Source organism: Oncorhynchus clarkii, chromosome 13 (genome assembly GCF_045791955.1).
Source record: "Oncorhynchus clarkii lewisi isolate Uvic-CL-2024 chromosome 13, UVic_Ocla_1.0, whole genome shotgun sequence".
NCBI classification, from domain to species: Eukaryota; Metazoa; Chordata; class Actinopteri; order Salmoniformes; family Salmonidae; genus Oncorhynchus; species Oncorhynchus clarkii.
Window position 1 is genome coordinate 59,529,127 of NC_092159.1, and position 17,072 is coordinate 59,546,198.

At 42.9% G+C, this 17,072-nt stretch overlaps 1 protein-coding gene across 5 annotated transcripts in view; it reads right to left on the bottom strand.

Moving 5' to 3' along the window:
• The window catches only part of LOC139365180 (C-Jun-amino-terminal kinase-interacting protein 4-like), a 73,786-nt gene that overhangs the window by 32,349 nt on the left and 24,365 nt on the right, over positions 1–17,072 (bottom strand). For 2 of the 5 annotated variants that reach the window (XM_071102630.1, XM_071102633.1), the window contains exons 5-14: positions 14,551–14,701; positions 12,154–12,240; positions 10,382–10,520; positions 10,126–10,219; positions 9,909–10,042; positions 9,043–9,054; positions 6,828–6,885; positions 5,343–5,495; positions 5,035–5,086; positions 4,684–4,814 (exon numbers count right to left, since the gene is read on the bottom strand). In XM_071102630.1, coding sequence (XP_070958731.1) covers positions 4,684–4,814; positions 5,035–5,086; positions 5,343–5,495; positions 6,828–6,885; positions 9,043–9,054; positions 9,909–10,042; positions 10,126–10,219; positions 10,382–10,520; positions 12,154–12,240; positions 14,551–14,701 — 1,011 coding nt within the window. The remainder of the gene's footprint in view (positions 1–4,683; positions 4,815–5,034; positions 5,087–5,342; positions 5,496–6,827; positions 6,886–9,042; positions 9,055–9,908; positions 10,043–10,125; positions 10,220–10,381; positions 10,521–12,153; positions 12,241–14,550; positions 14,702–17,072) is intronic. The other 3 variants (XM_071102632.1, XM_071102631.1, XM_071102634.1) reach the window with 3 other exon arrangements.

A 17,072-nucleotide genomic window follows, 5' to 3' on the forward strand; every position in this document is an offset into this window, starting at 1 on the left:
ATAGCAGAGAACATGGAAACAACTGCTGCATATTACTATAGCAGAGGCCATGGAAACAACTGCTGCATATTACTATAGCAGAGACCATGGAAACAACTGGAGCATATTACTATAGCAGAGGCCATGGAAACAACTGCAGCATATTACTATAGCAGAGGTCATGGAAACAACTGCTGCATATTACTATAGCAGAGGCCATGGAAACAACTGCTGCATATTACTATAGCAGAGACCATGGAAACAACTGCTGCATATTACTATAGCAGAGGCCATGGAAACAACTGCTGCATATTACTATAGCAGAGGCCATGGAAACAACTGCTGCATATTACTATAGCAGAGGCCATGGAAACAACTGGAGCATATTACTATAGCAGAGGTCATGGAAACAACTGCTGCATATTACTATAGCAGAGGCCATGGAAACAACTGCTGCATATTACTATAGCAGAGGCCATGGAAACAACTGCTGCATATTACTATAGCAGAGGCCATGGAAACAACTGGAGCATATTACTATAGCAGAGGCCATGGAAACAACTGCTGCATATTACTATAGCAGAGGCCATGGAAACAACTGCTGCATATTACTATAGCAGAGACCATGGAAACAACTGCTGCATATTACTATAGCAGAGGCCATGGAAACAACTGCTGCATATTACTATAGCAGAGGCCATGGAAACAACTGGAGCATATTACTATAGCAGAGGCCATGGAAACAACTGCAGCATATTACTATAGCAGAGGCCATGGAAACAACTGGAGCATATTACTATAGCAGAGACCATGGAAACAACTGGAGCATATTACTATAGCAGAGGTCATGGAAACAACTGCTGCATATTACTATAGCAGAGGCCATGGAAACAACTGGAGCATATTACTATAGCAGAGACCATGGAAACAACTGCTGCATATTACTATAGCAGAGACCATGGAAACAACTGCTGCATATTACTATAGCAGAGGCCATGGAAACAACTGCTGCATATTACTATAGCAGAGGCCATGGAAACAACTGCAGCATATTACTATAGCAGAGACCATGGAAACAACTGGAGCATATTACTATAGCAGAGGCCATGGAAACAACTGCAGCATATTACTATAGCAGAGGCCATGGAAACAACTGGAGCATATTACTATAGCAGAGGCCATGGAAACAACTGCAGCATATTACTATAGCAGAGGCCATGGAAACAACTGGAGCATATTACTATAGCAGAGGCCATGGAAACAACTGCTGCATATTACTATAGCAGAGGCCATGGAAACAACTGGAGCATATTACTATAGCAGAGGCCATGGAAACAACTGCAGCATATTACTATAGCAGAGGCCATGGAAACAACTGCAGCATATTACTATAGCAGAGGCCATGGAAACAACTGCTGCATATTACTATAGCAGAGGCCATGGAAACAACTGCAGCATATTACTATAGCAGAGGCCATGGAAACAACTGGAGCATATTACTATAGCAGAGGCCATGGAAACAACTGCTGCATATTACTATAGCAGAGGCCATGGAAACAACTGGAGCATATTACTATAGCAGAGGCCATGGAAACAACTGCAGCATATTACTATAGCAGAGGCCATGGAAACAACTGCAGCATATTATTATAGCAGAGGCCATGGAAACAACTGCTGCATATTACTATAGCAGAGGCCATGGAAACAACTGGAGCATATTACTATAGCAGAGGCCATGGAAACAACTGCAGCATATTACTATAGCAGAGGCCATGGAAACAACTGCTGCATATTACTATAGCAGAGGCCATGGAAACAACTGGAGCATATTACTATAGCAGAGGCCATGGAAACAACTGCTGCATATTACTATAGCAGAGGCCATGGAAACAACTGGAGCATATTACTATAGCAGAGACCATGGAAACAACTGCTGCATATTACTATAGCAGAGACCATGGAAACAACTGCTGCATATTACTATAGCAGAGGTCATGGAAACAACTGCAGCATATTACTATAGCAGAGGCCATGGAAACAACTGCTGCATATTACTATAGCAGAGGCCATGGAAACAACTGCAGCATATTACTATAGCAGAGGCCATGGAAACAACTGCAGCATATTACTATAGCAGAGGCCATGGAAACAACTGCAGCATATTACTATAGCAGAGGCCATGGAAACAACTGCTGCATATTACTATAGCAGAGACCATGGAAACAACTGCAGCATATTACTATAGCAGAGACCATGGAAACAACTGTGGAAGTGATTTATATGTTGTATCCATTGTCCTTTGCCTATTCCTTCATGTAGGTATCTGATTCTAGAAAAATAAATATATATACAGTGCCTTGCGAAAGTATTCGGCCCCCTTGAACTTTGCGACCTTTTGCCACATTTCAGGCTTCAAACATAAAGATATAAAACTGTATTTTTTTGTGAAGAATCAACAACAAGTGGGACACAATCATGAAGTGGAACGACATTTATTGGATATTTCAAACTTTTTTAACAAATCAAAAACTGAAAAATTGAGCGTGCAAAATTATTCAGCCCCCTTAAGTTAATACTTTGTAGCACCACCTTTTGCTGCGATTACAGCTGTAAGTTGCTTGGGGTATGTCTCTATCAGTTTTGCACATCGAGAGACTGAAATTTTTTCCCTTTCCTCCTTGCAAAACAGCTCGAGCTCAGTGAGGTTGGATGGAGAGCATTTGTGAACAGCAGTTTTCAGTTCTTTCCACAGATTCTCGATTGGATTCAGGTCTGGACTTTGACTTGGCCATTCTAACACCTGGATATGTTTATTTTTGAACCATTCCATTGTAGATTTTGCTTTATGTTTTGGATCATTGTCTTGTTGGAAGACAAATCTCCGTCCCAGTCTCAGGTCTTTTGCAGACTCCATCAGGTTTTCTTCCAGAATGGTCCTGTGTTTGGCTCCATCCATCTTCCCATCAATTTTAACCATCTTCCCTGTCCCTGCTGAAGAAAAGCAGGCCCAAACCATGATGCTGCCACCACCATGTTTGACAGTGGGGATGGTGTGTTCAAGGTGATGAGCTGTGTTGCTTTTACGCCATTGCATTGTTGCCAAAAAGGTCAATTTTCGTTTCATCTGACCAGAGCACCTTCTTCCACATGTTTGGTGTGTCTCCCAGGTGGCTTGTGGCAAACTTTAAACAACACTTTTTATGGATATCTTTAAGAAATGGCTTTCTTCTTGCCACTCTTCCATAAAGGCCAGATTTGTGCAATATACGACTGATTGTTGTCCTATGGACAGAGTCTCCCACCTCAGCTGTAGATCTCTGCAGTTCATCCAGAGTGATCATGGGCCTCTTGGCTGCATCTCTGATCAGTTTTCTCCTTGTATGAGCTGAAAGTTTAGAGGGACGGCCAGGTCTTGGTAGATTTGCAGTGGTCTGATACTCCTTCCATTTCAATATTATCGCTTGCACAGTGCTCCTTGGGATGTTTAAAGCTTGGGAAATCTTTTTGTATCCAAATCCGGCTTTAAACTTCTTCACAACAGTATCTCGGACCTGCCTGGTGTGTTCCTTGTTCTTCATGATGCTCTCTGCGCTTTTAACGGACCTCTGAGACTATCACAGTGCAGGTGCATTTATTCGGAGACTTGATTACACACAGGTGGATTGTATTTATCATCATTAGTCATTTAGGTCAACATTGGATCATTCAGAGATCCTCACTGAACTTCTGGAGAGAGTTTGCTGCACTGAAAGTAAAGGGGCTGAATAATTTTGCACGCCCAATTTTTCAGTTTTTGATTTGTTAAAAAAGTTTGAAATATCCAATAAATGTCATTCCACTTCATGATTGTGTCCCACTTGTTGTTGATTCGTCACAAAAAAATACAGTTTTATATCTTTATGTTTGAAGCCTGAAATGTGGCAAAAGGTTGCAAAGTTCAAAGGGGCCGAATACTTTCGCAAGGCACTGTATATTGAGCCTCTCTCTCTCGTTAGCTAGCTGGCTATGGCTATCCAACATTGGAACTCTTCCAAGTCAAGGTAAGCTTTTGGTTTAATAAATGTATTGCCACGGGGCTCACCAGTATAACTGCTAAACTACTTACTGACTGTACACCGTAATGCATGATTGTAGCAGGTTTACTAACACATTAGTTCTGGTAGGTATGTGGACTATGACATTAGCTAACATGGTGACAACAATGTAGGCTTGGTGTAGTGGTTAGCGATCATTTGCGCCTGGGCACAGACAGCTGTTGTGTTGTGCAATGAAGTCCACAAGCGAAGGGAAAAGGTGAGACGAGGAGAGAACGTGGATGTGAGAAGGAATCATACAACAAGCAAAGTGATTATGCTGTTTGTATGTGGCTTCTATGAAAGCAAACTGTGTTTGCGAGTGATCAGGGGTGTATTCATTCTGCCGATTCTGTTGAAAAACAAATCTTAAACAGAAGCAAGCGGGAAAAAATGGGGAATGTGAATGACATTTATCCAATATGCTGTAATAGAAATAAGGCCATGCTCATTAAAAATTGTCCTCCCTGATCTTAAATGGCACCGACCGCCACTGACTCAAGTGTATGGCAGTGGCCTAGTTTTTAATTGGCCATATTGTTTAAAAATACATGGTTAGCTGAGGGATTGCATTGTATACTGGCTCTATTCGATTCCCTTCAATCCTACTCTCTCCTCTCCTCCTCCTCACCTGATCATCTCTGTCCACCTAACAGCCTCCTGTAATTCCATCAGTCTCTCCTTGTACTGGTTCCTCTCCATGAGGACTCTAGCCATCTCTACCCTGGTGAACCTCTTCCTCTGGGCTGTAGGAACGTCACTCTGGAACACCAGAGAGAGAGGGTGTTTTTAATTGGTCGGACATACAACGCACCAATCACAGTAACAAGCTGAATTTTAAGGAAGGTACATTTTGCAGCAATATCATAAAAATATACATTTAACAGTGATTACAATATAGAAAAGGGCACCACTATAGGACATGAAGAGGTACAGTCACATTATACAGGACAATGTTATACATATGGTAAGAGGCACTCACATCCTCTTCCTCGTTTGGCTTCCCTTTCACCTCCTCCATCTCCACACGCACTCTGGAAAAACAGAAGAATTGGTTCAATCAGGTTCATCAACAATATGCTATGCCATGTGTTCATGTTGACAGTTTACTCTTGGTGATTTCCCTAAAAACAGTCTTATAATTGGGGTGGCCATATTAATATGGTGTGTTGCTGTTGTCAAATCAAATCAAATCTGATTTGTCACATGCCCTGAATACAACAGGTGTAGAACTTACATGATCAGTTGTGTGTAGTGTGTTATCGTGTGTTGTTGTTGTTATTCACCCACTTCTTGAGCTCCTCCTCCAGCTCTCTGTTCTTCTCCTCCAGGTTTTTCCTGGTCTGTGTCACAGCGTCTAGTTCCCCCTGCAACACTTCCTTCTCACACGACAGCTCATCCACCCGCGCTATCAGGTCATTCTTCACCACATTCAGAGCGTTCCTACAGGAAACAAGGGGGGAAAGGAATGAATGTGACACCTTACAACACTGCATGCAAGATGTTTGTGTTATGTTGTGCTTCCAGTATATAGTCCGGTATAGTGGGATCTACAAAGCTAAATACATCTAAATATGGAATAGACTTTAGACCAGTTTAAAAGACTAATAACATTTTAATAACTTTGGGGGGTATACATTGAAAAAAAATATAAATGCAACATGTAAAGTGTTAGTCCCATGTTTCATGAGCTGAAATAAAAGATCCCAGAAACAAAAATCGTCTTTCTCTAAAATGTTTGTGCTGAAATTTGTTTACATCCCTGTTAGTGAGCATTTCTCCTTTGCCAAGATTGTCCATCCACCTGACAGGTGTGGCATTTCAATAAGCTGATTTCACAGAATGATCATTACACAGGTGCACCTTGTGGTGGGGACAATAAAAGGCCACTCTAAAATGTAATTTCTTGTCACACAACACAATGCCACAGATGTCTCAAATTGAGGGAGTGTGCAATTGCCACGCTGACTGCAGGAATGTCCACCAGAGCTGTTGCCAGAGAATTTCATGTTAATTTCTCTACCATAAGCCACCTCCAAAGTTGTTTTAGAGAATTTTGCAGTACAGCCAACTGGCCTCACAGCCGCAGACCATGTGTATGGCATCGCGTGGGCGAGCGGTTTGCTGATGTCGACGTTGTGAACAGAGTGTTCCACGGTGGCGGTGGGGTTATGGTATGGGCAGATAACATGATGAGATATTGAGGCCCAATGTCGTGCCATTCATCTGCCGCCATCACCTCACGTTCCAGCATGATAATGCACAGCCCCATGTCGCAAGGCTCTGTACACAATTCCTGGAAGCTGAAAACGTCCCAGTTCTTCTATGGCCTGCATACTCACCAGACATGTCACCCCTTGAGCATGTTTGGGATGCTCTGGATCGATGTGTAGGACAGCGTGTTCCAGTTCCCGCCAATATCCAGAAACTTCGCACAGCCACTGAAGAGGAGTGGGACAACATTCCACAGGCCACAATCAACAGCCTGATCAACTCTATGTATGAAGATGTGTCGCGCTGCATGAGGCAAATGGTGGTCCCACCAGATACTGACTGGTGTACTGATCCACGCCCCTACATTTTCTTTAAGGTATCTGTGACCAACGGATGCATTTCTGTATTCCCAGTCGTGTGAAATCCATAGATTAGGACCTAATGAATTTATGGAACTGTAAATCAAATCCTTGAAATTGTTGCATGTTGCGTTTATATTTTTGTTGAGTATAATTGTCAAATAAATCTAAAAGTACACCGATCTCAGTGTGTTTTTCTTACTTTGTCTCCATTAGTTGTGTGTTCTCCGTGATCAGGTTCTCAACCTCACGACCCATACCTGTAAACAAGGAACAACACCAGCCAGGGGAGAAATTACCTCGTTTTCTGCTTTGTGTTCATACAACTGGAGTTTACAGAACAGCATGTGTAGAAGGCCTGGATAGATTCTATTATGTATCAAATAGTTCTTAATCAACTATGTTTTTAAAATCTTCATCCAAAATAAATCAATATTTATGGAGGTGCATTTACTTCAATGGATGAACACATCGTCACATTGACTGACTTTAATATTCATATAGATATAATAAAGAATCAGTCCATTCAGGGTGTTAAATATCTCATAGTGAGATATTTCTAAGAAGAACAAAACAGGGACAACCCCAACAGCCACCACACAGAACATGTTACATGTTGCAACAGAGTAGGATGGAGCGAGCGGGTGAGGTCTTACCGAGCAAGCTAAGGTCTGAGAAAACCATGCAATCCAAGTCAGGCAAGAGAACGAGAGAGAGGTGGAGAGACTGAGACATGAGGTGTGTATGAGAAACACAACGGAGGAATGAGAGCTAGGGTACTCCTAACATGCTAGTGGAGAAAGGAATGAGAACTAGGGTACTCCTAACAGGCTAGTGGGGAAAGGAATGAGAGCTAGGGTACTCCTAACAGGCTAGTGGGGAAAGGAATGAGAGCTAGGGTACTCCTAACAGGCTAGTGGGGAAAGGAATGAGAACTAGGGTACTCCTAACAGGCTAGTGGGGAAAGGAATGAGTTACAGTTCTAGGGTAGAGAGACAGTGGGGAAAGGAATGAGAACTAGGGTACTCCTAACATGCTAGTGGGGAAAGGAATGAGAACTAGGGTACTCCTAACAGGCTAGTGGGGAAAGGAATGAGAACTAGGGTACTCCTAACAGGCAAGTGGGGAAAGGAATGAGAACTAGGGTACTCCTAACAGGCTAGTGGGGAAAGGAATGAGTTACAGTTCTAGGGTAGAGAGACAGTGGGGAAAGGAATGAGAGCTAGGGTACTCCTAACATGCTAGTGGGGAAAGGAATGAGAACTAGGGTACTCCTAACAGGCTAGTGGGGAAAGGAATGAGAACTAGGGTACTCCTAACAGGCTAGTGGGGAAAGGAATGAGAACTAGGGTACTCCTAACAGGCTAGTGGGGAAAGGAATGAGAACTAGGGTACTCCTAACAGGCTAGTGGGGAAAGGAATGAGAACTAGGGTACTCCTAACAGGCTAGTGGGGAAAGGAATGAGAACTAGGGTACTCCTAACATGCTAGTGGGGAAAGGAATGAGTTACAGTTCTAGGGTAGAGAGACAGTGGGGAAAGGAATGAGAGCTAGGGTACTCCTAACAGGCTAGTGGGGAAAGGAATGAGAACTAGGGTACTCCTAACAGGCTAGTGTGGAAAGGAATGAGAACTAGGGTACTCCTAACAGGCTAGTGGGGAAAGGAATGAGAGCTAGGGTACTCCTAACATGCTAGTGGGGAAAGGAATGAGAACTAGGGTACTCCTAACATGCTAGTGGGGAAAGGAATGAGTTACAGTTCTAGGGTAGAGAGACAGTTGGGAAAGCTAGAGAAGCTATAAAAACAAACACACAGACTAAAACTATTTCAGATGTATAGTAAAAAATGTGTTATTAAAGCTGTACGATGAGTTATTCTTCATGCTTATGGTGCATGTTAGACAGAAATCAGTATAACCAAAGCAGTTATAAGAAGAACAAACATTTTCCAAATGCATTTAGCCCGTCTAACAGTTTTCATATGTCTGGTTTCATCTTGTGATCAACCTTTGTTTCCACTGTAATGCTAGCGAGGAGCGGGGGTCAAATTCAGGTCAAGGCAGTAGTAGTAGAGCAATGAGCTGAAGATATGAGGTGGTGAGAGGCCAAATGTAGAGCAGGCCAAATGTAGAGCAGGGATGGGCAACTGGTCCTGAAGGGCCACAGTGTATACAGGCAGGCTTTTGTTCCAGCCCAGCATTGAAACACACCAGATTCACAAAGCCTGATAAACTAGCCATGGTTTTCCAATATAGACCATGTTTGCTTTAATTAAGTCAGGTGTGTTAGGGTGGAGCAAAATCCTGCACCCACAACTGCAGATACCCATCCCTGGAATAGAGTTTTTCTCTGAGGGCATAGAGAGAGGTATCGGAGGAGAAATAACAAAGGAGAGGTTTTGAGGTCATAATACACACCAGAGTACTCCACTGGGGTTAGGGACAAGAGCCAGAGGAGAGGACATGACGAGGAGAGAGAGAGGCGGGTTAGACACTGATGGAGCTAACAGCAGAGAATGACTTTCAACTTATACAAGCAGAATTTCTAAATCCAGTTTAGCTTTGTTTTAACCTAACAGCAACGGTTATTTCACTTCAGTGCAACAGCCAGTGTGTATTAGTGAGCTGAATGTAGTAAAATAGTGTCCGTTTATTGTCTAACTCAGTGGCCTGCTACTATAGTAATTCATGAGTTAGCATGCATTGAACACAGAAGCAGGAACCACGTAGGGAGGTCACCTGGGTAAACAACACACTGAGACACTCACAAGGGGTTAACACAAGTCATCCCAAAACTAGTTCAACTCCATCTGTCAAAAGACATTCCAAAACTAGTTCAACTCCATCTGTCAAAAGACATTCCAAAACTAGTTTAACTTCATCTGTCAAGAGACATATTCTAAAGATACACTTTTAAATGAATCCAATTGTTGAACTTTGTAGTTGACAGTGTCACACAGTTTGTTCGTCCATTTTTTAAAATAGATAAATCTTCCCAAAAGTTGCTGTAATGTTGGGGGAAAATGAATATTGTTTCTTGAAGGTGTCAGGCTTAATTTAGTTCTTACAGAATAGCTTATTTAGAAACGGATCCTTGTGTTGTAATTCATTATCACAACGTTACTACAATGTTACTACAACATTACTAAAATAGCCACAGATCGTTAAAGGTGTTATATTTCATTAGAGTCACTAGTGTTATAACAATGTTACTACAATCCTAAACACTACACATCCTTGGAGGGGTTTTGCTGCTATAGGAAAGAGGTCCTTCCCTCGCTTACCCAGCAGGTCGGCCCCCTCGTCCACGTCTCCGATGACGTCCCCTATGCCTGCAGACGACAGCTCCGCAAACAGAGAGTCTGTGTTGCGGTCAAACGCCATGTTCTCAATGCCAATGCCTCCTTTGGTCGGGGTGCTGCATAGTGAAGGGATTAGCAGTTAGCATTTAGCACATTGTACAGGAGTAATACCCAATGGTGATGGTTTTGTAGGGGTTACCTGGATGTTTTGTATCCACTGAGGTCCATGTCCAGTTCAGGGGTGGACTCAATGATGTCATGCACCTCTGAGCTATCCTCGTTCTCTGGCAAACCTACAGGACACATATCATACGGAATAGAATCAAATCAAAGAGACCTTCATTATGTGCTATTAGATCATCAAGAATGGATACAAAGATAAATCTCTCTGTCATCTACCATTATAATACTTGTCGTGAGAACTTAGTTGCAGTATCGTGAGTAACATTTCATACCCACTGATATTGACCTGTTCCCCAGTGCCGCCAGCAACTCCATGCTCTTACTGTTTGGCCCCTCCCCCTCCATGGCGACGTCTGATGCCGTGGTGGACATGGGAGTGACCGACTTTGAGCCAAGGTCCGACAGCTCGTCCTGCAACCACAACCGATAGGGTCATCATAGAGGTCATAGAGAGGTCAAGAGTCAAAGGTTAACCCTAACCTTGACCTTGACCCATTTTCCTGAACTAGGGCCCAGAGTTTTTCATGGTACGGTCATGTGCGGAGGAAAAACTCCTGCCTCTAGTGCTAGGTACAGTAGAGACAGAACAGGAACTAAGGAACACAGGGACGTCACCATGGTAACAGGTCCGACAGGGGAGACACCACAACACCACAGCTCAGCCTGGCTTAAAGCAATCACACTGGAGCTGGGGACAAAACTAAACAAGCACTAGTTACAGACATTGAGGATACAAGTAGTACAGACAGAAACCCATCGCCTGTGATCCATCAACTTCCATTAAAAATGTATTCTATTATGAGTCAGTTAAGAACAAATTCTTATTTACAATGACGGCCTACACCAGCCAAACCTGGACAATGCTGGGCCAATTGTGTGCCGCCCATTGGGACTCCCAATCACAGCTGGATGTAATTCATTGTAGTGACGCCTCTTGCACTGAGATGCAGTGCTTTAGACCACTGCGCCACTCGGGAGTAAAGATGTTTCATTTTAATATATAACATTTCTTAAAGGTATTTATTTGAAGTGATGGCTTTTTCATTGGGAGAAGCTCTAAAAAACTGAAATTGGTATCCATTATTCTGTACAATAATCAAATATGAATTTGATGGTAGATTATCTATTTTGTGTAGTTTGAGCTCAGGACCAGGAACATGTTGACTGGGACAAGGAAGGGTAGAACACAGTCAACAGCTAATACACACTAATTCACACTTCACATCAGATCACAGGGTTCACATGGACTTCACAAGAGGTCAGAGGTCAACACAGAACATAAACCAATCATGGGCCCAGTGGGGAGTGCCATTCCTCCACTGAGAGACAACAACACAGAACACACACACAACTCAAAGGTCAGCTCATAACAGAAACAAACACAAGGTTCACTATGAATGACAACACAATAATAAGTGAACTAATCTCCAATGTTAAGTCTACATAGAGTACAATAAGATAGAAAACTACAGAGTGGAGTTCTACTGTGTAAAACTACAAAGAGTGTTATAACTACGAAGACTGTTATTTAACTACGGAGAGTGGTATGCATGCTAAAACTGTGAGATAACAACATACTGTGAGACAATTTGCTTCCAAGTTCACGTGAAAACAATTAAACGGAGCTAGGAAAGCAACAGCGTGTGTAAGAAGTACAGCTAGTACCATGCAGTTTGGCAAAATGAAACATAGAAGCTGAATGGAACCACGCCTTCCCCACTCTACAGACCACTGACTGATCAAAACAGCTCATTTTAGGGGGGAAACTAAATGGAGGTGATCATTGACTGTTCCTTTAGCTCACTGAGGAGGATCTATCTAGGATTTGAAGGGAAACCTGACATGGTTGCATTGGGCTCAGGTGGTCTGTGAAGTGAGGGACTTTGAATAATGCGCAAAGAGATGCTGCTTGCTCTGAAAAAATGAAACAGCACACTGAAGACAACTACTAAAGCCCACACACACACACAACATGGGGTCTCCATGGCATGTACAAGCGGGTTGCAGTGACACTTTTCTTCTCCACCACCACAGAGACAACTACCTTGCAGTCGTCTGGGAGAGAATTCCCCCAAGAGATCTGCAGCGTACTGTAACCATCCCTTTTCTCTGGGGGGTCGTCTGTATCCAACTGCTTGGGAAGAGAGATACAATGAAGAGGCGCATTTCTGCAGAAGCACTGAGGCAACACACACTGCCAAGCGTGCGTGTGTGTGTGAGTGTGAGTGTCGGTCTACATTGCTCACAGCTGGTGATGGCTGGCTGAAAGTCAAGGTTATTAGATTCAACATGTGGGAGGTTTTGAGGCGACCCACTAGCCCAGTGACTACCATCTCACCACAGCTGACTGAAGCCTATGAAGTCCAGTCACTGAACCATACAGAAGAACCCTACTTACATAGTCAGAGTATTATTGTGTCAATGAAGTTTAGGGTTTGAGTTACTCACATACTGACTCTTTGGGTTGAACGCTTATGAGGTCGCCCTTATTTATGGGAGAACCCAAAAACCCTGAACACACTCGAATTACAAACAAAATCTGAAAATACATGTGTTCACATCCCCCATTGGTGGCTGCAAACTCTCTTTTCTATGTTCTTCTGTATGGGTAAGAGACGGGTTATTGCAATGAATGATTCCGATGCCATTGTAAAAGTCCAGGCATCAGAAGCAGTGGTAATCTGGTTGAAATGGCACACAGCATTTGGTTCATGGCTGCGAGACATATGTTTGCAGTTTGAATTGACAGCTGGACGAGAGCAGTGCTTAATCAATGGTAGTGAGTGACCTCAGAGCAGTGCTTAATCAATGGTAGTGAGTGAACTCAGAGCAGTGCTTAATCAATGGTAGTGAGTGACCTCAGAGCAGTGCTTAATCAATGGTAGTGAGTGAACTCAGAGCAGTGCTTAATCAATGGTAGTGAGTGACCTCAGAGCAGTGCTTAATCAATGGTAGTGAGTGAACTCAGAGCAGTGCTTAATCAATGGTAGTGAGTGAACTCAGAGCAGTGCTTAATCAATGGTAGTGAGTGAACTCAGAGCAGTGCTTAATCAATGGTAGTGAGTGACCTCAGAGCAGTGCTTAATCAATGGTAGTGAGTGACCTCAGAGCAGTGCTTAATCAATGGTAGTGAGTGAACTCAGAGCAGTGCTTAATCAATGGTAGTGAGTGACCTCAGAGCAGTTCATCTGAAGAGAATACATGTCAGAAAACTATGGTCATGTCAACATGGGGTTTGCACATAACCCCCAACTTGTTCTTATGACATCATTTCAACCAGCTTTGAACGCTGGGACTGAGTATTTCTAGCCTATTTAAAGAAAACCAATACAGTCTAAGAGATACCACCGTCACTACACTTACAGATCAACAATAGACGATTCCAAAAAGAAAAATCGATTTCTAGGTAGGCCACGCCATAAAATGTTATGTAGTAGAACATTTTGACAATCAATACAACTCCTCATTTACAAAGAGTCAAAACATCCAATCACGTGCCGGCCTGCGCTCTCTCTCCCCCAGTGATTGGGTGCCTGCCAGCAGCCTCTATCCCAGAATGTACCACGGCACAGACCATCTACCCCTCGTCACGAAGACCATGCCCCACTTCTGAACGAAGCGGAGCAGCAGCCGAAATAACACAGGCACCTTTAGGGTATCATCATCACTGAAGAGAAAAACAGATACAGACTCCATGCAGTAATATTCAAAGTGGTGATGCTTATTCCTACCGCTTATGTAAAGGAACTGCAAAGCCCCGTTCAGGACGGTACAATAACACACTGTAAGTCTTTGTGACTGTGGGTCTGTGGGGGAGAGTGACGGCATTTGGTATACTACTGAGAATCTCATCCAACGCCAGAGAGCGATGATGTCATTATGTTACCATCTGACAGACATCTAACAGCATGAGGACAAATGACTAAATAAGGAGCATTCTATCCTGCTAAGTTATGCATATTCATGAAGTTGGCCCTCTCTGAAACATGCAGGAGGGGAGGGCGGTTGTATGAATACACAGAAGCCCCTGTCAGATCCTTCTAGAAGACATCACAGAGGGGTGCCGACTCTCTCCCCTCTCAGAGCCCTTTCCAAAGGCCTCTGCATTAGGCATGCTAAGCGTGCCTAGTCCAAAGCCCTGTACTCTAAGCACATGAGGGGGAGGAAACAATAGGAGGCAGCCACTTTAGACTATTGAGGTGCACCCTTGCTCTCTCACACTGTGCATGATTAGTCCAGAGCCTCCTTTCTTGCAGAAAGAGGCATTTCAAATGTATTTCAACAGGGCCCTATAGCCTCACCCAGGCAGAAATAAACAGACTCATGTTTATTCAAATGTATCGGATCATTAAAATAGACAGTTTCATTTGCCCACTTTTTTTTCTAGGCTGTGTCAATCACATCTCTGTGTATCTGTTATCGAGCCGTCCCCATTTCCCACCTTGAGGCTGGCATTGGAGCGCGGATGTTCCAGGTCGTTGAACCTCCAGGCCTCTGCGCCCGGCGTCTCAGACTTGGCCTGGAGGTCAGGGGTCAGAACTGCCCCCCCTCCTGACATGGGGAAGACACCCAGAGACATGGGACGCTCTTTCCTAGAGAGACAGAAGAGGAAGAGGGTCAGTCAGATTATACAGAGGAACATGTTGAGCATGACTGGCTACACTAACTACACTATAAATATATCTATTTATATCTATATAGCCATTCGTGTTGACAACGTTTAAAAAACATTCTGATGAGCTAGTTAAAAAGATAAGACTCAAAGTGGGCTTCTTTTTTAGAAACAGATCTTGCCTCTCCCTAAACAGTAGGAAGCAGGTTGTACAGTCAACTTTACTGCCAGTTATTGACTATGGTGACACCATTTACCAGAATGCAGCAGCCACTACTCTTAAACCTTTGGATGCCGTCTACCACAGCGCTGTTCGCTTTATCACAGGTGACAGTTTTAATACTCCTCACTGCATCCTGTATCAAAAGGTTGGCTGGTCCTCATTAAAGTCCCATAGATCACTTCCCTATTCCCTTTTTGTTTACAAAGCTCTACTAAACAAATTAGGTGAATCCGCCTTCAGTTTCAATGCCCACGATTTTTGGAATAACCTGCAGAACTCCCAGTGTCCTGATTCCCTGGTTCCGCTAGGGCAGTTTAGGAGTCTAATGTTGAATTTGTTAAATAGGAATTGCATTTGTCTTGATTAAATGTCAACATTTACTCAGATGTTGAAGTTGTAGTTTTTTAAATTGTAATCTGTAGTTTTTATAAATGTTTTATTGGACTGTTAATGTTTGGTCTCAATGAGCTCCCCTGGTTAAATAAAACATTTAAAAATAAATACTTTTAGAATGTTCCAAGTCATTAAATTCCACCTGCTATAAATAACAGTTGTTACAATCATCTACAGGTAACTGCCAAAATAAAGGAAACACCAACATAAAGTGTCTTAATAGGGTGTTGGGCCACCATGTGAACAGCTTCACTGTGCCGTGACATAGATTCTACAAGTGTTTGGAACTCTATTGGAAGATTGTGACACCATTCTACCACAAGAAATTCCATAATTTGTTGTCTTGTTGATGGTGGAGGAAATACAGTCTCAGGCGCCGCTTCAGAATCTCCCATAAGCCGTGGTGGAAAAAGTACTCAATTCTCATACTTGAGGAAAAGTACAGATACTTTAATAGAAAACCACTCAAGTGAAACTCACCCAGTAAAATATTACTTGAGATATATATATATATATATATATATATATAATATACTTAAGTATCAAAAGTAAATGTAGTTGCTAAAATATACTTAAGTGTCAAAAGTAAATGTACAAATCATTTAAAAATCCTTATATTAAGCAAATCAAACAGCACAGTTTTCTTGTTTTTTTTATTCACAGATAGCCAGGGTCATACTCAAACACTCTGACATCATTACAAACAAAGCATGTGTGTTTAGTGAGTCCGCCAGATCAGAGGCAGTAAGGATGACCAGGGATGTTCTCTTGATAAGTGTGCGAATTGGACCAGTTTCTGTCCTACTAAGCATTCAAAATGTAAGGAGTACTTTTGAGTGTCAGGGAAAATGTTTGGAGTAAAAAGAACATCATATTCTTTAGGAATGTAGTGAAGTAAAAGTACATCACCGGGGACAAGCTTCCTGCAATCCAGGACCTCTATACCAGGCAGTGTCAGAGGAAGGCCCTAAAAATTGTCAAAGACTCAAGTCACCCTAGTCATAGACTGTTCTCTCTGCTACCACACAAGCGGTACCGGACCGCCAAGTCTAGGTCCAAGAGGCTTCTAAACAGCTTCTACCCCCAAGCCATAAGACTCCTGAACAACTAATCAAATGGCTACCCAGACTATTTGCATTGCCCCCCCCCCCCTTCTACTCTGCTGCTACTCTGTTATTATATATGCATAGTCACTTTAATAACTCTACCTACATGTACATATTACCTCAATTACCTCGACACTGGTGCCCCCGCACATTGACTCTGTACAGGTACCCCCTGTATATAGCCTCCACATTGACTCTGTACCGGTACCCCCTGTATATAGCCTCCACATTGACTCTGTACTGGTACCCCCTGTATATAGCCTCCACATTGACTCTGTACCGGTACCCCCTGTATATAGCCTCAACATTGACTCTGTACCGGTACCCCCTGTATATAGCCTCCACATTGACTCTGTACTGGTACTGTATATAGCCCTGCTATTGTTATTTACTGCTGCTCTTAGCTCTTACTTTTGGGGGGGGGGTATTTTCTTAAAACTTCATTGTTGATTAAGGGCTTGTAAGAAAGCATTTCACTGTAAGGTCTACTACACCTGTTGTATTCAGCATTTCACTGTAAGGTCTACTACACCTGTTGTATTCAGCATTTCACTGTAAGGTCTACTACACCTGTTGTATTCAGCATTTCACTGTAAGGTCTACTACACCTGTTGTATTCTGCATTTCAC